At 39.5% G+C, this 22942-nt stretch overlaps 1 protein-coding gene across 7 annotated transcripts; it reads left to right on the top strand.

Annotated features, from left to right (window-relative positions):
* Nucleotides 1-2273: 2273 nt before the first annotated feature.
* Nucleotides 2274-22929, top strand: SAAL1 (serum amyloid A like 1). 7 transcript variants are annotated; one of them, XM_081934222.1, is made up of 13 exons: nt 2274-2599; nt 4347-4511; nt 7174-7266; nt 9113-9196; nt 10935-11014; nt 13477-13536; nt 15219-15334; nt 16230-16413; nt 16941-17026; nt 17128-17316; nt 18299-18495; nt 19786-19878; nt 22001-22929. In XM_081934222.1, exons 2-13 carry the CDS (start codon nt 4386-4388, stop codon nt 22091-22093), a joined length of 1401 nt encoding a protein of 466 aa, XP_081790348.1. In that variant the 5' UTR covers nt 2274-2599; nt 4347-4385; the 3' UTR covers nt 22094-22929. The 7 variants fall into 7 exon arrangements, with proteins under 7 accessions (XP_081790348.1, XP_081790347.1, XP_081790346.1 ...); XM_081934221.1 differs by having other exon boundaries at nt 2274-2610; XM_081934220.1 differs by having other exon boundaries at nt 2274-2738.
* Nucleotides 22930-22942: the final 13 nt, after the last annotated feature.

Here is a 22942-nt window from a genome sequence, read left to right as displayed (position 1 = left end):
TGCTGCCCCTATGATCAGAAATAAAATTGATGGCATATGAAAAATGTAAGAATTTGTGTAGATCACAAGTGTTCAGAAGAGAATTTCCTTATGCTTTGAAATCACATTTTATGTGGAACTCTAGTTCTGGTTTTGACTGATATTTCAGAGGTCAACTCTTCCATCAGTTATGTTTAATACAAGTAGTCCTTGACTTACAACAGTTAATTTAGTGACTCTTCAAAGTTACAACAGGACTGAAAAAAATGAGTTATGACCACTTATGTCCATTGCAGCATACCCATGGTCAAATGATCAAAATTCAGATGCTTGGCAAGTGGTTCATATTTATGATGGTTGCAGGTCCCAGGGTCATTTTGTAGCCTTCTGACAAGCAAAGTCAATGGGGAAACCAGATTCACTCAACAAACTGGTTACTAATTTAATAAATGAAATGATTCACTTAATAACTGGCAAGAAAAGTTGTAAAATGGGGCAAACTCATTTAACAAATGTTTCAATAGCAACATAAATTTCGGGCTCAATTGTGGTCGTAACACAAGGACTACATGTATTTGATTACCATATTTTTCAGAGTATAAGACGGACCGTTTTTCCTCAAAGAGGCTGAAAATCTGGGTGCATCTTTATACATCGAATACAGCATTTTTTTGCTTCCTGAAGCCCCGCCCCTTCACCAAAATGGCTGTGCATAGCCTTATGGAGGCTTTCACAGAGCTCCTGGTGGCTGGGGAGGGCAGAAATGAGCAAAAAACGGGCTGTTCACCCCCCCCCCCCAGCACTCTATAAGCCTCCATAAAGCTATGCATGCAATTTTTTTGACAAAAAAATGGGCTTTTTTTTGCTCGTTTTTGGGCCCCGCAACCCCCCAGGAGCAGTTTGCAAGCCCCCTCCCCAAGGCTATTCATGCCTTTTTTTAAAAAAACGCCCATTTTCACAAAAAAATGGCTGTTTTGGGGAGGTTTGCAGAGTGCAAAAACTTTTTTTTCCTTTTGGAAAGCTCTTTAACTGACTGATGGGAATTACATTGATCAAGTGCTGTGCCAGCAGAAACAAAGTTTTAGGTGCTGCAGATTGTCAGCGATTTCTTTCTACAGCACATGGATAAATACACCTGGAAACATCTACCTACCTCCGTACTCTCTCCCTACCTACCTACTGTATTTCTCTCCCTCTTATTTCTCTCTATCCCTCTACCGACCTACTCTCTCTCTATTGTATTTCTCTATTTCTCTCTATCCCTTTATGTACCTACCTACTGTCTACCTACCTACTTTTTTTAAAAAAAATGCCTCTTCAAAACCTTGGTGCGTCTTATACTCTGAAAAATACGGTACATAGACATACCCATGCTGGTTTCTTAGAAAATGTAGGAAATAGTTTGCTGTTACCTTAGTCAGGAGTGGTTTTTTAAAAAAAGAATTCTCAATAAAGTGATTCTTGGGTATGCAATAAAGACAGCAACATTTTCCAAGAGTCACATTTCAATTGTTTTCCAAGGGAGGAGGGGAGGATCAAATTTGTAAATGAGCTAAATCCAGATAAGGGTTGCAGAGAAAGAAAAAGCACCATCAAATCCTGAGAGAAAGGCAGTTGAATAGACTCCCACTGCTATCAGCTCCTCCATTGGAAGTCCACCTTTCTTATCTTTCTTGATCATCATCTGACCCAGAGGAGTTAACAGTTAAGGAACTAAGAAGCATTTTTAAAAGCCACATTACTCAACAGGCTTTTCCTACCTTATTTGATGTGTTTAAAAAAACCACTAAACAAGCACAAAGGTTTAAAAAAAAACCTTGAATTGACTGATACAGAGGAGTTACAGTTAAGGAGATGAAAACAATTTTTAAAAGCCACACTACTCAACGGGCTTTTCCTACTTTATTTGATGTAAAAAAAAGTACAAAGGTAAAAAACCTTGAATTGACCTAGATTCCAGGTGCTTGCCACCGTAATAGTTTTGCTTGGCAGCTTTACGGCTTACCGCTGCCTTTTTTTTTCCCGAGAGGAGATTTTTGTTTTTTAAATCTCCAGGTGATTCCCCCCACCCCCAAAAAATCCAGTTATCAACGAGGCCAAGCAACCTTGCAAGGCAGCCAAAGTCGGCCGGGCGCCGTCACTTCCTAAAGCAGGGGTCTCCAACCGTAGCCACTTTTAAGCCTGGCGGACTTCAACTCCCAGAATTCCCCAACCAGCAATGGGAGTTGAAGTCCGCAATCCTGGCTGGGGAATTCTGGGAGTTGAAGTTCGCCAGGCTTAAAGTGGCCAAGGTTGGAGACCTTTGTCCTAAAGCAACCAAGAGGCGGCATTTGAACGTGGAGAACGTGCGAGTCGCGTTCGACCTGCCACCCGTCCTCCAGCGTCTCGCCGCTTCTCTCGCACAACCCCTGAGGAAGACGTTGCACCGAAAAAAACCGGCTGAGGGCGCTAACGTTTGGGGGCGGCCGCCCTCGCCTCCGCGTCAGAAGAGGCGAATGGCTGCGTGTGTGCGAGGACGGACGCGTCTTCTCCGGGACGGGGGACGCTAACCAATTTCTGGCCGTTGCGAGAGGAAGCCCTTTCACCGCCAGGAGTGCGGAGACCCCAGGAACCGCCCGAAGTTCAACCCAGGTCTTTTCCAACTGCGGGAGAGAACGAGGTTTGTCGCCCCGCCCGCTCCAGCGGCCCAGGCCCGACGCCGCCGATGTGTTGGTTCAGCCCACAGAAGGCGGGAACCAGAAGGGAAAGCTGGAAAGGAGGTGGAGTCATCTAGGAACAAAACAAAAACACGGGCCAATCGGAATCGGCCACCGGAACGGCGGGAAGCCAAATTGTGCACGCGTGGGAAACTGCGTGGCAGCGCTGGGATTTCAGTGGAGGTTGGCGTGGACGGCGGGAGGAGCGGGTCCCCGTATATCGTGGCTTGTGGGAAATGGTTTTCTGTGAATGGGGCTTTTCTGAGGATGAGGGCGAGGAGGAACAAAATCGGAGCAGGGGGTTGGATTAGATGACCTCCAAGATCCCTTCCAACTCTGTTACTGTTAACCCTAGGAGGCCAAGCCTTTAATTTGGTAATTCAGTCCTTTAGCTCCGCCCTGAGTTGTTTTTGGTTCTGTTTATTTGATTTATTTAGTTCGTCGAACATATACAAGATAACAGGTATAAGTATAAACATGGCCATGAACAAGGAAATGAGTACAAATAAATGGGGACAGTAGGACAGGGACGGTAGGCATGCTGGTGCCCTTATGCACGCTCCCTTTACAGACCTCTTGGGAATGGGGTAAGGTCCACAGTAGACAGTTTAAGGTTGAAGCTGTGGGGGTTTGAGGATGTAACAACAGAGGCAGGTAGAACATTACAAGCACTGACCCTTCTGTTGCTGAAGTTGTATTTTCTGCAATTCTAGGGCATTTAATTTGCCCCTGAGGTTGAAGAAATAAAAAAAATTGTCTTTCGCTTTGCAACTGAATTTCTCTGACTTTGTTTTCCCTTTTCTGGTTTTATTTTATATTTGTTTGTACAGGTAGGATAGTTCATTTAAGGACAGTCCAAAATTAACAGTGGCACTGAAAAAAGTGACTTGTGACCATTTTCCACACTTAACGACCTTGGTAGCATCCCCATGATCATATAATCAAAATTCAGATGCTTGACACTAACTCCTGCTTATATGATCATTGCTGTGTCCCAAGGTCATGTGATCACCTTTTGGCAACCGTTTGACAAGCAAAATCAATGGGGAAGCTGGATTCACTTAACCTGTTACTAATTTATCAACTGGTGATTCACTTAAGAACTGTGGCAAGAAAGGTCCTCAAATAGCAATAGCATTTAGACTTATATACTGCTTCACAGTGCTTTTACAACCCTCTCTAAGCAGTTTACAGAGTCAGCATATTGCCCCCAACAATTTGGGTCCTCATTTTACCCACCTTGAAAGAATGGAAGGCTGAGTCAACCTTGAGCCTGGTGAGATTTGAACTGTCAAACTGCAGTCAGCCAGCAGTCAGCAGAAGTAGCATACAATACTGCACTAACCACTGTACTAATGGGGTATAAGTCACTTAACAAATGCCTCACATAGAAATGTTGGGCTCAATTGTGGTTCTACGTTGAAGACTACCTGTAATTAGTAATATTTAACAGCCCTATTTTTTCCTAGGAAATTAGAAATTATTTAGAAATCATTCATAGGAATTTGAAATGTTAAAATTGGGAAGGACCATAGATAACTTCAACCAATCTTACTGCTATGGCCTTCCACATCTCTTGCTAATAAAATTAATGCTTTTTGGCCTTATCCTTAAGACAGTTTTCTTTTCAAAATAAAATGTTTGAACTCTTGTTTTCTACTTTTTCTTTAGGAACCTTTCAATCTATTAATAGGATAGCATTGCATAAATATGGACAGAAATCCTTCACCCCCCTCAAGTGATTCAGAGGAAGAAGTAGTGGCTGGTGGGGATTCTATTGGAAATACAGTTTACAGCAAACACTGGCTGATTGGTGTGCTTAAGAAATTAATCAAGGTATTATTGTTTTGTATTGTATTGATTATCTTCTTTGTGTGCACTTCTTATATGCTGTTCTTTTCATAGAAGCGTGGCAACTTTAAGGCAGGTTATACATCAGAGTTAGTATCTTGAGAACAGGTGTTTAATAGCTAATTGGGAAATAAATTATGGTTCAAGTTTGCAGATACTGAAGATGTAATCAGAGTCTTAAAAAATGATACCCAAGGGTCTTCTGTTAAAATTTGAACAAGGTCAGTCAAATATGAACAATTTTCTATGGGATAAACTGAATGGGAGTTAAATAATTGCTAAAATATTCCTTTATTTGATGATTAATTCAGGATGTATTGGAAGAAAGAAAAACCTACTGGGCAAATTCTAAATGAATTCATTGTATTAACAAAATACATATGCCATAGATAAAAAAATAACCCATTGTATGCAATTACTGTTGTGCTGACGTAAACATGTTGAACTGTCAGGTGATTTCCTATCATGGCACTAATATAAATATATATGTAAACTTCAAACTTTTCCACTCTTGGTTTATCAGGAGTGAATGTCAACAGTCCAAAGATATGGTAGAGTTTGGGACTTTCCAGAGAAATTCCTTTTAATTTAATTAATTGAACCAATAGTAAAAAACAATAAATGCTCTTATTTCAAACTGTACCTAGCTTTGAACAAAGAGAAACAGAGTAGTAGAATATGTAAGCAAAGTACACATTAACAAAGTGTCTTTATATCTGTGGTTATTTGTAATCTTCAATTACATTAATTTGGGTGGCACAGGATCAAGAAAGCTAATGTTAAAGGTGATAGATACCATTTGATTATCATCATTGTCTAATACAGGGGTGTCCAAACTTTTTGCAAGGAGGGCCAGATTTGGTGAGGTGAAAATGTGTGGGGCCGATCATTCAGCCTGACATTCTTTGAACCCTTAACATTAAATGCGAATTGACTACTGTATTTTTCGGAGTATAAGATGCACCAAGATTTTGAAGAGGCAAATTTTAAAAAAAATTTTTGCACTCTCCCAAAAATGGCCCATTTTTCACGAAAATGGGCCTTTTTTTTAAAGGGCATGAATAGCCTTTAAGAGGCTTCTAGAGTGCTCCTGGGGGCTAGGGAGGGGCAAAGTTGAGCAAAAAAATGCCCCATTTTTTGCTCATTTATGCCCTCCACAGCCCTCAGGAGCACTCTGAAAACCTCCTAAAGGCTATACACAGCCATTTTGGTGAAGGGGGCAGAGTTTTGGGAGGCAAAAAATGCTGTATTCAGTGTATAAGATGCACCCAGATTTTTAGCCTCTTTTTTGAGGGGAAAAAGATGCATCTTTATACTTCGAAAAATACGGTATTTTATGAAAGACTAAACAAATAATTCCAGTGGGGAGAAGAGGCTGCGGGCTGCTTGAAATTTGAAAAAGGGCCACATTTGGCCCCCGGGCCGCACTTTGGACATGCCTGGTCTAATAGCTTGCCTGTACTCCTGTCAGAAACACTGAAGCACTTCCAGGTTGAAAGGATTAGCTGGTGACATCACTGTTCCCTGAGGGACACCCAGCTGGTGAAGAATGGGAGCTCAACTCTGCCCAATGCAGCAGAGCATGGGCGTGCTAACCTCCAACCTAGCATCCTAACCATGATGCGAGCCACAGTGCTCATGGCCAATAGCTAAGAGTTATACATGCAAGGATACATACGTAGCTTTATATGTAAAATACCGTATTTTTTGGAGTGTAAGACCCATCTTTCCCCCTAAAAGAGAGTGAAAATTTGGGTGCATCTTATACACCAAATGTAGCCCCACCAGCCCCCACCCTTTGGCCTCTGTTCCCAGCAATTTACCTCTTTGCAGCAAAGGGGGGCTTCCGGAGGCTTCAATAAGCTATAGCAATCCCTGCAGCCTCTAACAGCTGATGATCAGAAGAAATTGAAAGTGAAACTAGCTGTTTGGTCAACATGGCAAATTGCTGGGAGGCAGATTTTTTTTTCTTGTGCTAATCAGGCTGTTTGCTGCAAGGAGGTAAGTCAACAACTATAAATGCCTATAGAATGTTCAAATTATTAGACTTATTTTTTAAAAGACTGCTTTATTATTCTAGACAATGTAACAAAATGAAGAAGCTTTTTAAAATAAATGCTTGATCTGAAGAGGCCCAGTGCTATTGTTTTAAAAAGTGCTATTCTTTTAAATAGCAGAGAATAACTATACTTCCAGAAAGCACATTTTAACAGCATCTGTATAAGTATAGTCTGAAATATAACACTACAAACAGTGTATATTGTTTGTACTGTTTGTTGCAAGGAGGCAAATTGCTGGGAGTCAGAGGCAGATGTTTTTCCCTTGTTTTCCTCCCCGAAATCTAGGTGCGTCTTATACTCCGGAGCGTCTTATACTCCGAAAAATATGGTACATAAAATTTAAAACAAAAGATCACATTGAAATTAAGAAGTCTGATCTTTTAATAACTTGGGTGGACTCTGGTTGCAATGACTAACATAACTGCTACATCAGTTTAATTGCAGCATACATATATTTGTTATGCTTTATGTAGCTAACAATAATTGTTACAATAACTACTTGAGTCTACTGGTAGGTTTTTCAAAGTTAATTTGTAATTTTATATCCATTTTTTAATTTATTCTACAACTTGGTTAACTCTTTAAAGGATACTTCAATACTGAACAATGAAGAACAAATAGAACTAGATGAAGAGATGGAGAATGATATTTGCAAAGTATGGGACATGTCAATGGATAAGGTATTAATTAAAACTACCTTCTGTAGAGCATTAAAATCATTTGGGAATAGAATTGAGTATATAACTAGAAACTATTAAAACCATGGGAATGATATTGTGATAAGTTGCTTGTCATAAATTAAAGATTTCTGAAATTATTTTTTGCAGCAAGGCTGTATCTTCAAGCAAAAGCTATTTTATATCTGTCAATTTCTGAGAAAAACTGAAAATATATGGAATTCCTTTTTAGAATTAGGCAGATGTTTTCAAATTGGCTTCAGCGTATACAAATATTTGCTGTCTTGGCCTGTCTTTAATTACTAATATCTAGTCCAGCGATGGCGAACCTTTTTTGACTCGTGTGCCATAAGCGGGGGGAGCGCAGGGGGGGGGCACGGGCACGCCGCACCCATAATGCAATGTGCAACCCCCCAGTGCGCATGCACGCATGACAGGCACTCCCCCCCATTTTTTCATGCTTTTTTCGCCCTCCCCAGACTCCAGAGGCTTTATAGGAGCCTGGGGAGGGCGAAAACAGCCTCCCCCGCCCCCCTGGAGGCCCTCCAGAGGCTTCAGGAGCTTCCCTGAAGCCTCCGGAGCACCAAAAAACAGTCCTATGGGCAAACCGGAAGTTTGGGAACTGACTTCCTGTTTGCTCATAGGGCCGGTTTAAGCCCTCCGGAGCCTTCAGGGATCTTCAGGAGGCTTCCCTGAAGGCTCCGGAGGATGAAAAACGACGCAACGAGCAAACCGGAAGTCACTTCCAGTTTGCTTGTAGGACTGTTTTTAGTCCTCCAAAGCCTTCAGGAATCTTCAGGAGGCTTCCCTGAAGGCTCCAGAGGACTAAAAACAGCCCTATGAGCATTGGGTCATTTTTCGTCCTCCGGAACCTTCAGGGAAGCCTCCTGAAGATCCCTGAAGGCTCTGGAGAGCTTAAAACAGCCCTACGAGCAAACCGGAAGCCTATTCCCAAACTTCCGGTTTGCCTCGGGGGGACTGTTTTCGCCCTCCCCAGGCTCCTATAAAGCCTCTGGAGCCTGGGGAGGGCAATAAATGGCTTTTAAAAAGGCTGAACTCAGCTGGCCAGCGTTTTCTTTGCAAGATTTTAAGCAAAATTTTGCTTGTAAGTGACAGGGATTCTCAAAATGTGGATCTCATTTTTCTTTTACACCTGATCAGGTTTGTATAGGCAGTGTTGAAACATGATCAAATCTTTTTCCGTGCTTTGTTACTCGTTTTACCTCTACATATTAATAAATTTAAAAATCTCGCTGATATACTATTATAGATAATACTAAACTATTAAAAGTGAATGGTATTTTTAAGTGTATATGTATATGTATATTTTTATTTCCTCAAACTGACCCCTGTAAAACTTATTTATAATTTTCTACCCAGATTTATGTGTGTTAGCAGTAACATTGATGCCCAAGAAGCTTTGGCATAGATTGTTTATTAAATCTATGTGAAGTTCCTCATATAGACCTTATTTTCCCTGTGTTCTCCAGATCATATCTTAAATTAAACACTGAAGTGTTTTGTTGGTATTACTGTTCCAACAGAAATAACCTATCTTGTACTATCTATTCATTAATGTTTAGAGCATTTGTTTATGATCAACTGATCTTTTGAATAAATGAGAGAAAGTATGTAATGTCATTGCTGTCTTTAAGTTCCTGTGTTGCCAAGAACCATTTAGAGGAGATAACATCAATAGAAGTTCAAATGTTAAATAGAAAAAAATAATTTGTGATGGTGCTAGCAGAAAAGTTTTGAACTCCAAAATGAACTTTTAAAAATTATGCTACTTCTCACCAAACAAGCTTTGTTTAACTGTACATTAACAATCCAACTTTCTTCCTTTCAGGATGTTGCTTTATTTTTACAAGAGTTTAAAGCCCCTGACATATTCATGGTTTTTCTTGCAAAGTCCAAATGTCCTCGACTTACTGTAAGTTCTATTATGAATCTATGTTTATTACTTACGTGGTTGAGTTTTGGACCGTAGGAATTATGCAGTTGAATAAAGCACAAACAGTCATTAAATACAAGTAGTCCTTGACTTACAATTACAACTGAGCCCAAAATTTGGGTTACTGACCAAAATAGTTGTTGTGAGTTTTGTATTGTTTTACAACCTTTCTCACCATAGTTGTTAAGGGAATCACTGCAGCTGTTAACTTAGTAGCGTGGCTGTTAAACGAATTTGGCATGTCAGAAGGGCACAAAAGGTGATCACATGGCCCTGGGAAAAGTGCAACCATAATAAATATAAGTCGGTTGCCAAGCATCTGCATTTTGATCGTGTGACCATAGGGATGCTGCAACTGTTATAAATATGAAAAACTCCTAAGTCACTCCTAAGTCGATGCCATTGCAACTTTGAACAGTCACTTACAACGAGCTGTTGTAAGTCAAGGACTATATGCAACTGACTAAATATTTCTAAGTTGTTAGTAACGCTTGTTATTAATCCATTACTTTTAGTGTACTTCTATGGTTTTCTAAATATTTTATCATTGGTTATAGCAGTATTTTTCAATGTCAGCAGCTTTAAGATCTGAGGGACTTAGCCACAGGATGAGAATTCTGGGACATTCATAGATCTTAATGTTACTAATCTTGAGAAACAATACAGGTATAAAATCACAGGATTGTGTACTTCTGTGCTTCTATTTAAGAAATATTAACTGACATATCCTGATGGGCCATTTCTTGGCATAACTAAGGTTTTGAATGCCCTGGATATGACTTCCAAAATTATTGTTGTTTTTAACCATTTAGTTGTGTCCGATTCTAGGTGACTTTATAGGCAACTGTTCTCCAACGCAGCTTCTTTCAATTGTATGTTCAACTTTGCATCATATTTGATATTATCGAGCCAGTGTGTTCCTTGCTTGCCCCCTTCTTCTTTGTCATATAATATAAAATTACACAATGGGATAGTTAAAATAAGGAGTATCTTGATAGAGGTGGAATCATGTCACATTCTTAGCAAGAGATTGATTGATTTCTTAGATTTATTGCACCTTTCCTTTAGGAGTTCAAGGCAGTATATGCAGCACTTCCTCCTCTGCCTATAAGGTAATGCTGCTTGTAGAAAATGACAGCATATATATATATATATATATATATATATATATATATATATATATATATATATATATATATATATATATACATACATACATACATACATACATACATACATACATACATACATACATATACATACACACACCCACACCCACACCAAAATGTCATATTGTGCAAAGGCTATCAGTACAAGAAATGTAATACTTAATAAATATGTTATTAAACCTTATTAAAAGATTTGGCTATTCGCTGAGAGGAAAAAAAAGACAGCATAGATCAGTGGTTCTCAACCTTCCCAATGCCGCGACCCTTTAATATAGTTCCTCATGTTGTGGTGACCCCCAACCATAAAATTGGTGTGTCGGTTCCTAAAACCATCGAAAATATGTGTTTTGTGAAATATGTGAAAGGGTCGTTCGACCCCCCAAAGGGGTCCTGACCCACAGGTGGAGAACCACTGGCATAGAGAATGAGATTCCTGCTTCAATTGATACTGCATATATTGAGAACATATCTAGGCATATATTTCATCGATAATGTTTATCTTAATGTATACATAACTTTATGTTAACTTACTATATTTTTCATTGCAGGAAATATGTGTAGGTATTCTGGGAAATATGGCCTGCTGCCAAGACACGTGCATATCTATTAGTAAAGATGAGAACCTGGGGTGAGTTTTTATTTCATGCTTTTCAGACTCCAGTTTTAGTTCCTGTTGCTATTTAGTACACAACCCCATTTACTGCACAAAGATTCTTAATATATTGTAGAATAAAAGAAAAATATAGTTGATGTTAATGTTTGTAAGGTATGGCCAGTCCAAAAGTAAGATTTTTTTTTTAGAAAAAATGATTTTATACATATGTATTAGCAAACATTATCAAGAACAAGTGTGTTCAGAGTTAAGAGAATCACGAGAAAGAAATGTTTTTGGAAAAGCAGTGGGGCTTTCCTGCAGCTTAATATTCTATTTGATTTTTAAATGGGGAGCAAGATAGCAATCTCAGACACAGATCAATAGAGAGGGCAGGGACAAAAAGATTGACTAAAAGGAGCCATACCTGTGGATATTTTCATATCTATGCCAGACACTATAAACCTGGTCTTGTAAATAGGAAATGTGGAACATGAGTAGTTAAATGGTAAAAGTGTGCTTTATGGATCAGTGATCTACCTGTTTAATGCTATAGCTATACAGGTAGTCCATGCTTAGCAACTGCCTCGTTCAGCAACCATTGTGCATATGACAGTGATGAAAAAGTAACGATAACAGTCCTCACATTGATGACCTTCACAGGTCTGTAAATAAAAGGAAAGCTCAGTCATGAATTTCATTAGCAATCGTTTCACTTTATGATCAAGTTGCCAGTCCCAACTGTGGTCACTAAATTATGATCATTGACTCAGCCTTCTGTCCTTTCAATGTTGGTAAAATGAGGACCCAGATTGCTGGGGGCAATATGCTGAGTCTCTAAACCACCTACAGAGGGCTGTAAAGCACTATGAAGCAGTATATAAGTTTAAGTCAGGAGTGTCAAAGTCAAGGCCCCTGGGCTGCATCTGGCCGCCGATCCAGGCCAAAAATGGGGCACAGGGAGGTTGCATGCCCCCCTCATGCCCCATTTTGGCCGACGTTGCTGCAGGAGGTGTCTGTCCCATCTCCCCCCTCCCAGTCAGCCTGTGGAGGAGAACTACAATGCTGATCTGGCCCTCAAAGAAATCCAGTTTGACATCCCTGGTCTAAGTGTTATTGCTATTATGATCTATACTTGCTGTACGCTGAGCTTCTGCACTGTGAGACAAATTTCTTGTGTGTCCGATTACGGTTGGCCAATAAAGAATTCTGTCCTGTCCTGTCCTGCCCTGCCGAACCCTACCCTACCCTACTCTACTAATGAGGTCTACCTGTATTCCTGTTTTATCTTACATTATGCAAAACAGGACAATGTTGTTGCTGCTGAATTATTAATTGGTAGAAGCAATAAATCTTACTGTTTCCTCCTGAATGGCTTTGCTACAGATTTTATTAGAAATGTTACAAGTATATTTGTGTAGAACCAGGTTCTTGGATTGATGTCATAGATGTCATCTCTGAACCATTCAATAAGTCAAGTATGTATGAATGAAAATGTATGCTGCTCCAATCAATGTAATCAAACTAGGGGTATAAAATAGCAGCGGTCCCCAACCTTTTCAGCATGGCGGCCTGATGGGAGGAGAGGGGATGGTTCTGTGTGAGTGGCGGGCGAGGGTGCAAGCGGGCTCAGCTCCATTTGCGCAAGTGGTGGGTGCAAGCAGAAGTGGAGCTGTGCGTGCAGGCTCACCCACTGCCTGTGTGGCCCTGTTCCCAACGGGCTGCAGCCCAGAAGTGGGATGCGGCCTGGGGGGGGGCTGTCCTACAGCATCACAAGCATCTCACTCAGCATGAGCAACAATAAATAAAAAGTTATAGTCTAAAAACACCAGCTGGCATTAACCTTCAAAGTCCTATTTATAAAGCACAGTTTTAAGCATTCTTCTGTAGATAAAAAAAGGTGGTATGTGCATGTTGGGACTAGGCTTAAAAAAGTCAGCCTTGTGTAGTTTGTACAGGTAATCTTTCACTTAGGACTGTAATGGAGCAAAGCATTTTAGTCATGACAGTTGTAAACCAAGGCATTCACATAACTTGCTTGATTTTATGACTTTTTTTGTGGCACTCGTTAAGTGAATCCATATATTCCTTTGGATATTTTTTTTTTGCCAGAAACCAGTCCCAAAGACTAGAAACTGGCCAAAAGTATCATAAATTGCAGTTATGTGAAATACTGCAACTGGTCATAAAGGTGAACTGGCTGCCAAGCACCCAAACTATAGTCATGTGACTTCAGGTTGTGTGTGTATGTGAGTTCTGGAATTGAGTCTTAAGTAGCTTTTTTTGGAGGGGGGGTATGTCACAACTTTGAACGGTTGCTAAGTGAGAACTACCTGTAGTAAAACAACCTCCAACATTGCACTTGTACTTTATTTTGACAACTCTAAATGTTAAGGATGGGAAGGCTCAGGAAACATTGACCGATGTCTGAGTAAAGGCATAGAAAATAATGTTTGTCTCATGTTATATGCTGCTTAACCGATACATGATTTTTCCAGACAAATAGTGCTTCATCATTTATGTGATTCTGATTCCCCGACTCTGCTTGAAACAAGCAGGTAAGTTTCTTTTTGTTTGTTTGTTTCTGAGTGATTAAAATACCTTTGGCATAAGACGCAATGGTAAGCTAGAATGATAGAATTCTGATTTACCTGGAAATAGGTAAACCATGATTGTGTATACTATACGCAAACCTGTAACTTCTGTTACAGTGAAATGCAATTTTCTGATTTGGTCAACTCTCTGTATGGTTGTTTTACACAAACCAAGATTAAGCTGGTAGTCCGAATAACTCGATGTGAAAAGGAGGAATAGTTCTTTAAGACCATAAAGATGATGAGCAATATATACTGGTGTGTGTCTGTGTGTGTGTGTGTGTATGTATGTATATATACTCTATATACTCTCTCTATATATATATGCATGTATGTATGTATATGTATATATACATGCATACATACATACATACATACATACATACATACATACATACATACATACATACAACCCATTCTATTCAGCATGGCTTGATCTTCCTTTTCTAGAGGCCTTGCTGAAGTGGCTATTTTTGATCCTTATACTTTTGGACAATAGATAGTATTAGAATTATTATTCTGATAATGAAGTTTGCTGCTTCTAATCCTCCCAGTCCTTGGCAACTGTCATGGATATCTGAGTATTCTAGTTGGCAAAAAGGCTGAAGTAAGGATCTAGTCCAGTGATGGCGAACCTATGGCACGGGTGCCACAGGTTGCATGCGGAGCCATTTGTCAGGGCACGCGAGGCACTGCCCTGTCAGCTGCCCACGCGCATGTGCGCGCTGCCCAGCTAAGTTCACCCTTTTTTTGAAGCCATTTGTCACCCTCTCCAGGCTCCAGAGGCTTTATAGGAGCCTGGGGAGGGCAAAAAGAGCCTCCCCCGTCCCCCGCAGAGGCCCTCCGGAGGCTTCATGAGCTTCCCTGATGCCTTTGAAGCGCTCAAAACGACGCTCCGAGCAAACCAGAAGTCACCAAAAGCGTCAGGGAAGCCTCCAGATGGTACCTGGGGGAGACTGTTTTCGCCCTCCCCAGGCTCCTATAAAGCCTCTGGAGCCTGGGGAGGGTGAAAAAAGCATGTAAAAATGGGGGGGAGCACCTGTAGTGTGCGCATGCGCACTGGGGGGTAGTGCATTGCATTATGGGTACGGCACGCCCGTACACGATCCCCCTGCACTCCCCCCACTTATGGCACGCGAGCCAAAAAAGGTTCACCATCGCTGATCTAGTCGATCTTCTTTTTGGTAAATGATTTAAATGATCTGTCGTTTTTCTTCATGGTCTACCTCCTCATGACCATTGGGCCCCAGAGCAGTTTATTAAGGCAAGGTATTACTTTAATCTCCATTAGCAATATAAATTAAAAAGCAATTAGAAAGCTAGCAGATTCACTTTTTATTAATTTTACTTTGGAGAATTGCTACTGAACTCAGTAGGATGCTTCCAGGACTTGTGTATGGCATTCTTATTTTCCCTTTACTTGGTCTTCACACTTAAATTGATTTCACATATCATTTATTTGATTTTACTTTTAATTGTATGTCTAATCAACATACATCATGATAAAAACTGAAGAGTGCAACCCTATGCAAGTTAATTTGGGAACAGATTTAATGAGCTTACCTTTAGATGCTCATAGGACTGATATATAAATTTGGGCTTTTCAAAAAAAATCTCACATTGTTACATTTCCATTTGTATTTTAGGTTGCTGTTGACTTGCCTCTGTCAATATGAAGTGGCTAATATTTGGGTGGAGAGAATCAGACAAAGTCCATCTGTCTATAACTGTTTCTGCTTTATCATGTCTAGTTCTACAAATGGTAAGCTAATACACGAAGAACGTATTTTATTGCATCAGAGCATTTTTAAAGTAAGGAAACTCCTAATATGGGAACCTAATATTATTAAATTGCTTGTAGGGAAAATTTTGCTTAAAGCATTCTTAGTTAAGAAACAAAGAATCCACAATATAGCGAAACCATGCGAATAAGTGGAGTAGTTTTTGGTGCTTTCTTTTCCTATGGTTATAATATTTTTGGGTTGTCAATAGCACACTATATTTACATTTATATAAAGTAGGAATGTGGTTAGATCTTGGCACTTGCGTTTCCAAACTGAAGGAACAATAGAAACATCTTTCTGGAATCTCTAGCAATCCAAGTCTTTGGTAAAATGACCTTCAGTTGTAAGTGCCATAAGTGACACTGATTTTCTGATGAGGCTAAAAGGGGAAGAGTACAAGATATGAAAGGAAAATGTGTAACATTTCCAATTAAAAAGTTGTAGACAGATGGTATGTGCATGCACTTTCATACCTCAAAGCACATCTTGGCTTTGAAATCCAAAGTGCTGCTCTGATATTTAGTAATAGCATTAAACTGATTTTTGGAAATCCACATAATAATTCTAATTCTTAATGCTATGCTTTATTTTAACACTCCTGCAGAGTAAGTTGAAAGAAGAAGTATAAAAGTTAAGAAAAAGTAAAAAAAAAAACCATTACTTTTCTGGTCATTTTGTATTTATTTAGTTGAAAATAAAATTATATTCGATTTACTAATACTATGTAAAGATTCTCAAAGCAGCAAACATCCAAATTACTATTAGCTAGTAATATAGCATAGCATACTAAGCATACTGAAATATTTTACTTTCTGAATTCTGCTTTGTAGTTTATGTGGTCTTAATTTAACTGTACTTTAATTTTTGTTTCAGTGGACTTGCTGGTGAAAGTTGGCGAAGTGGTTGATAAGTTATTTGATTTGGATGAAGAATTAATGATAAGCTGGATTGAAAAAGATTCTTGTCCATCAGTGGAACAGCCCACAGATGATTCTTCAGACGAGGTCCCTAATTTAAAAATTCTACCTTGTTTGCTTGAAGCTGCAAAACAAGTTTGGTAAGCAACTGTCAGTATGCATGCAAGCATAGGACAGGGGTGTCCAAACTTGGGAACTTTTAAGACTTGTGGACTTCAACTCCCAGAATTCCCCAGCCAGCATGGCTGGCTAGGGAATTCTGGGAGTTGAAGTCCACAAGTCTTAAAGTTCCCAAGTTTGGACACCCCTGGCATAGGATATCACCAGAGATGGGTTGCTGCAGGTTCAAACCAGTTTGGGCAAACCGGTAGTTCCGACCAGCAGCTGGGCTCCCCCCCCCCCCCTCCCGGCACTATCCCATCCTATATAATTGCCATGAGTTGGATTCTGTGTGCATGCAAGCTCACATTTTTGGTTCTGGGCAAACCGGTGGTTACATTATGTGATGCCCACCTCTGGATATCACTGAAAGGGGTAGAAAAATGTCAATACATATTTGCCTTTTTCAGCAATATGTCACCCTTCAACTGTATCATATAGATAACAGAGACACACAAATCTTCCTTAATGAATAATTCTAACCAAAATTCATAATGCTTTACCGCAGCTCAGATAACAATTCCGAAGGGCTTGAAGTTTATATGCACATTCTACAGCTGCTCACTACAGTGGATGAAGGCATTCAAACAATTGGTATGTTTTCTGAAGCATGCAACGACAAAGTGTTTGTGGAGAGTCCTTTAATAAAGAATTTTTTTGCAGAGTTTGACTAATTTTCCCCCCTCATTTTTCAGTCAACTCTTCTGATAGAGGAAAGGAAACATGGAGCTTGCTGTATAATCTCTTTTGCAATGAACTCTGCCAGCCAGATGACCCACCAATTATTGTTCAAGAACAGAAGACCCTGTTGGCTTCTATTTTATCTGTGCTATCAGCCATTTTTGCTTCACAGAGAGATCAGGACTATGTCAAGATGGGAAAGAGTAAGTGTTACGCCTGATATATTACAAAAGTTGAAATGGTGGGGAATATAATTACAGAATTTCAAAATGGAGAATTCTGCAAAAATGAAGGATTGCAGAGGTCAGAGTGGAGTTTAGGTAATTGAAAAATTGGCAGGAATATATTCAATTCACATGTGAACCATGAGTGTTGCTATTCATAAGTGCTAATTTGCCATAGCTTGATTTCTTCCCTTTTCAATGGTATTAATTTCGTAATATTTCTGCTTAGCAAAATCATCTTGTAAGTATAATTCGTTTCCTTTATACCCATTTGATTTTGAATCAGTTTATTCTAAATCCAAGACTGGATTCTGTTTATATTTTGATCATAATTGCTTCAGTTCATTTATCAATATGCTCTTTTGTTCTTTAATGGTTTTCTTTTTCTTTCATGCCAAAGAAATAAACAGTACTCTCATGAATGCTTTACTGCCTCCACTCTCATTGGTCTGGAAGTTCCTCTAGGCCAGCAATGGCGAACTATAAGTGGGGGGAGCATGGGGGTCATGTGCAGGGGTGCCGCACCCATAATGCAATGTGTGACCCCCCAGTGTGCATGCGTGCACTACAGGCGCGACCCCCCCCATTTTTGCATGCTTTTTTCGCCCTCCCCAGGCTCTAGAGGCTTTATAGGAGCATGGGAAGGGTGAAAACAGCCTCCTCCACACCCCCGGAAGCCCTCCGGAGGCTTCAGGGACCTTCAGGAGGCTTCCCTGAAGCTTCCGAAGCAGTCAAAACGACCCTCCGAGCAAACCGGAAGTCACTTTAATTTGTGAAGAAAGAGCAGCTTCTCTTTGTTTATCTTTTGTCTGTTCTGGCTCTTTTTTAGATTATACTCATCTGATACTGTCAATAACTGCAAAGTCTACCTATTTTAAAACTTACTTTGCTACTAGGAATTCCACTTTTTCCCAACATACTTTCATTCATAATTTTAAATTTTTTTTTTTTTGCATTTCAGATCTGGCTCTGATTGACAGCATGATTAGAGTGTTACAAAACATGGATGAATGTGAGAAGAGATCTGTAGACAGCTCAAAGAAATCCCAGACAGAAGAGTGTGAGAAATTGGAAGTAGTTGATGACGATTTCCATTTAAAAATCTTGAAGGACATCTGTTGTGAATTACTCTCCAATATGCTCCAGGAATTATCGGAGGTAAAAAATAATAATCATATAAACTTGAGAGTTAAGGAATGGTTTAAAACCAGGTTTTATTCACTATGGTGGTGTAGTAACAAGTATCCATGTATGCATTAAAGAAATTGTATATTTAACAATTTATTTATTTATATCCCGCCTTTATTATTGTTACAAATAAATCAAGGCAATAAACATATCCAACAAATCCTCCTCCTCCTGTTCCCCACTACAACAAGAGAGAGAGAGAGAGAGAGAGAGTAACCAGCCCAAAGTAGGAGATGACTAGAGACCTAAGTCCAGTCCTCCTTGAAGTACATTGGCAGTTAGTTATCTACCACCAATTTGGCTTCACTGATAGTAAATGAGATTCTTTTGTATAGGTAGCAAGGAATGTTTTCTCCTAGTGCTTTTGAAGTGTATCCTAGCTTCTTATTTCTTGGTCTTGACACCAGGTGACTTTCCTGGCTAAGACAGGACTTGAACTCATGGTTTCCCGCTTTCTAGCTATAAACCTGCTATAAAATATAAAAATATGTGCTATTTATTAAAGCAGCTTTGTCCCCCAAGAGCCGTACAGATGCTTTTAAAAAAGAACTGGGTGGATTATATTGGAGCTGTACTTGCACTGTCACAGGTTTTGAAGTTCTGAATAATTTTTGAAGCATTTGTCTTACGAATTATAAAATTGTCTTCTAGAATGGAAAGGAATAGAACCTATTTTTTAATGTGTATGAGCATATACACGTAAGAAATGTAGAACATTCTCACCATGTAAAAATGATGGAAAACTCTGGCTGGCTTTCATTTTATAATTTGTGCAAGAATCTCACTAGAAAATAGTTACTGTAGACAGAATGTCAGTCCTCTGTGGGATGAGTATTTTTTTAATGAAATAAATTGTTTTAGCTTGAATGAGATAGAATATAGATCTATCATTTTGTTTTAAGTGCTTATTTTTCAGATGTTGTATAAAACTACCCTACAGAATCCTTCTAACAATTATGGAGGATTACATTTTTAACACCTTTTTTACAACCAAACTGATTCAAAGATTGATTTATGCACATGAGACCCAGTAGAATATTAAATACTTCAGTGTTCAATATTGAACATTTAGCATTCTACATATGCAGAATTGCTATTAATATTAAAATGTTTTCTTTGATCACTGGGTTGCCATGACTCACATTTTTTATTGGAACATACTGTTTATGTTTGTCTTTCACAGTTGAGTTACCATCCTTAATAAGTTTTATTACAAATGCTTTATTCAAACAGCATCTAACTCTTTGCTGGTATTTTTAGGAAAACATATTGGAGGGGCTCAAGCAAGGTCATATAAATGAACAGAAATGCTCCTCTGCATTTCAAAATCTCCTTCCATTGTATTCATCTTCGGTATGTAAGACTTCTGAAATAAACATAAGCTATGTTTGAGCTATTGTCAAGGATAAATATCTCTGATATATGTGGCTTCATCTAAATATTTTAAAGAGATTTATGTTAAAAAACATGGCTGGTAAAATTTTATTGGTAGAATAAAAATATGCATTGCTTTTTCCTTTCTTCCTTCCCCTCCCAGCTTCAAGTTATACCTATAACCTATGCCAGCGCTGGCGAACCTTTTTTGGCTCGCGTGCCATAAGGGGGGGAGGACAGGGGGGTCATGCGTGGGCATGCCACACCCATAATGCAACGCGTGACACCCCCCCAGTGTGCATGCGCGCATGAGAGGCGCTCCCCCCCATTTTTCCATGCTTTTTTCGCCCTCCCCAGGCTCCAGAGGCTTTATAGGAGCCTGGGGAGGGTGAAAACAGTCTCCCCCACCCCACCCCGGAGGCCCTCCGGAGGCTTCAGTGACTTTCAGGAGGCTTCCCTGAAGCCTCCGGAGGACTAAAAAGGACGCTACGAGCAAACCGGAAGTGACTTCCGGTTTGCTTGTAGGGTGGTTTTTAGTCCTCCAGAGGCTTCAAGGAAGCCTCCTGAAGGTCACTGAAGCCTCCGGAGGGCTTAAACCGACCCTCCGAGCAAACCGGAAGTCCGTTCCCGAACTTCCTGTTTGCCTATAGGGACGATTTTTTGTGCTCTGGAGGCTTCAGGGAAGCTCCTGAAGACTCCAGAAGGCGCGGGGGAGGCTCTTTTCGCCCTCCCCGGGCTCCTATAAAGCCTCAGGACCCTGGGGAGGGCAAAAAATGGTTTTAAAAAGGCTGAACTCAGCTGTCCAGCGCGCGTGCATGTGCTGGCTAGCTGACAAGGCAACACCTCGCCATCCCGGACCTAAGCTTTAAAAAATGTTAATGTATTGTGCTAGCACTGGGAATACCCAGATTTGAACCCACCCTCAGCCAAGGGAGCTCACCAAGTGATTTGGAGCTGTTGAGCTCTGCTCAAATTACCTCACAGGGTTGTTGCAGTGAGGGAAAAACAGAAAGGAGTCCTATGATTTTGAGCTCCTGAACCAGAGGCAAGGATCAATAAAAAAATTCCCTGAAAATACTTTTGCGCCAATATTTTGGGGTTCCTACTGGTAAAATAAGGGAACATGTTAGTGCCAGAAAAACTGTTGGTGATTAAGCTGCCAGATCACAGAGGGATTTCTTGTAGTCTTGGGAGGTAAATTATAGTATAATTTCTACAGTGATACATAGCCTTCAAAGGTTTCTACCTTTTGAATTTCACCAATTCCTTTGACTGAGAGCATCAATCCTAGGTATTCAGATTAGAGGATTTTTATTGTCATGTTGGTGTTGTAATTTTGTTCTTTATTGTACACTGCCTATAGTTCTTCAGAAATGCGATTATAAATTTGGTGAAATAAATGCAGGTCTTTGACTAACAACCATTTGTTTTGTGACCATCCAAAGTTACAATGGCATTGAAAAAAGTGACTTATGACCGTTTTTCACACTTGCAACCATTACAGCACCCCCACAGTCGTGGAAACAAAAAATTTGGACACTTGGCAACTGGCTCATATTTAATTTCTGATAAGCAAAATCAATGTGGAAGTCAGATTCACTTAATAACCATCTTACTAATTTAACAATTGCAGTGATTCATTTAACAACTGTGGCAGGAAAGGTCTAAACTGTCTCACTTACCAACGGATATTTGAGCCTCAATTGTGGTTGAAAGATAAAGACTACCTACGGTATATTATAACCTTATTTCTTTGGTTTGTTTTCTAACCCAAGAAACCTTTGCACAATGCTTTCTCCATTACCTTTAATACATGTAAAAGATCATCAGTGAATACGTTACGAAGGAAGTTTTTCCACTGCCACCAAAGTGATATTGATTGATATTTGGGAAGTACAAAACCTAGAAAGCTTTGAAGGCATTTGTGTATGTAACTCTGTAGAAATTATTATTTGATGTTCCATAAACTAGTTTGGAAATGATCTACATCCTGGTCAAGGTGCTTGTCAGAATAAGTTCATCCTGCTTAGCAATCTCCATGTTTTACTTTATTCAACTTGCTATACAGTATATGACAAAATATACTTCTCTTTTTTCCCAGGTGGAGAGTTTTCTTGAAGTGCTGCATGGAGCAGATCAGACTCTTGCAGACAACTTGAGCAAAAGCTTCCCAAGTTTGAAACTCCAGGAATAGCTCCATGTGTCTATTTTGCTACAAGGAGACTGTGTATAATTTGTTTCTCTTTGAAGAAAGCAATGAGTAAAGAATTCCAAGCAAATTGAAACCTATATGAGAATCCTTTTAAAATGGAGGCGATATAGCAAATGGTCTGGAAAAACAAACTCCCTGAAGACTGTTTGGCATCCGCAGCTCTGCATTTTTAAAGCTCTGTAGGTGGTGACAAAATGCAACATAATTGTATATCTTAGTAGCTATTGAGGTTGTAAATTTCAGTTAAAAATGAACAAATCTTCATCAAAGTATGAAAAAGGTGCTCCTTTTTCCGTATTAATGATAAAATTAGTTAAGATTTTTTTACAGAGCATAATTGGATTGCTTTAGTTTGTCTTACAAAGTTAAAAAATGATTCAAAAAGTTGTACCAAGATGAAGCTTAGTTATAGTAACATCTAAAATTGGAGAGTTTTGTAACTAATAAACAATATTCGGATCTATGTGACAGATATTATGCTTGCGCATTATTTTTGTTACATGAAATAAATTCTAATTCAACTATACTTCAGATTTGTCACAGGTCTTCTAGTGCCATGCAATAACCTGCAGTAGCTACTCTCTGCCACTGCCACTGGTATGGAAATTGCAGTATTGGAGGAAGGTTCATATGAATTTCATATAGTACACAACATATAATATACATAACACGTAACAAAGAGCCAGTTAGATATATGATGAAGGTACTGGCCTATGAGAGAGAGTTCTAGATATCAAAGTGAGTTGGGAACTTTTGACCACTCACAGTCTCAGCCCAACCTACTTTACAAGGTTGTTCTTGTAGGGAAAATAGACATGAATAATTGTGTAT

The sequence above is a fragment of the Natrix helvetica genome (genome assembly GCF_964273705.1).
Source record: "Natrix helvetica genome assembly, chromosome: 1".
Lineage (NCBI taxonomy): Eukaryota > Metazoa > Chordata > Lepidosauria > Squamata > Natricidae > Natrix > Natrix helvetica.
The sequence above is the reverse complement of the archived record's forward strand: the minus strand, read 5'-3'. Positions and strand labels throughout refer to the sequence as shown.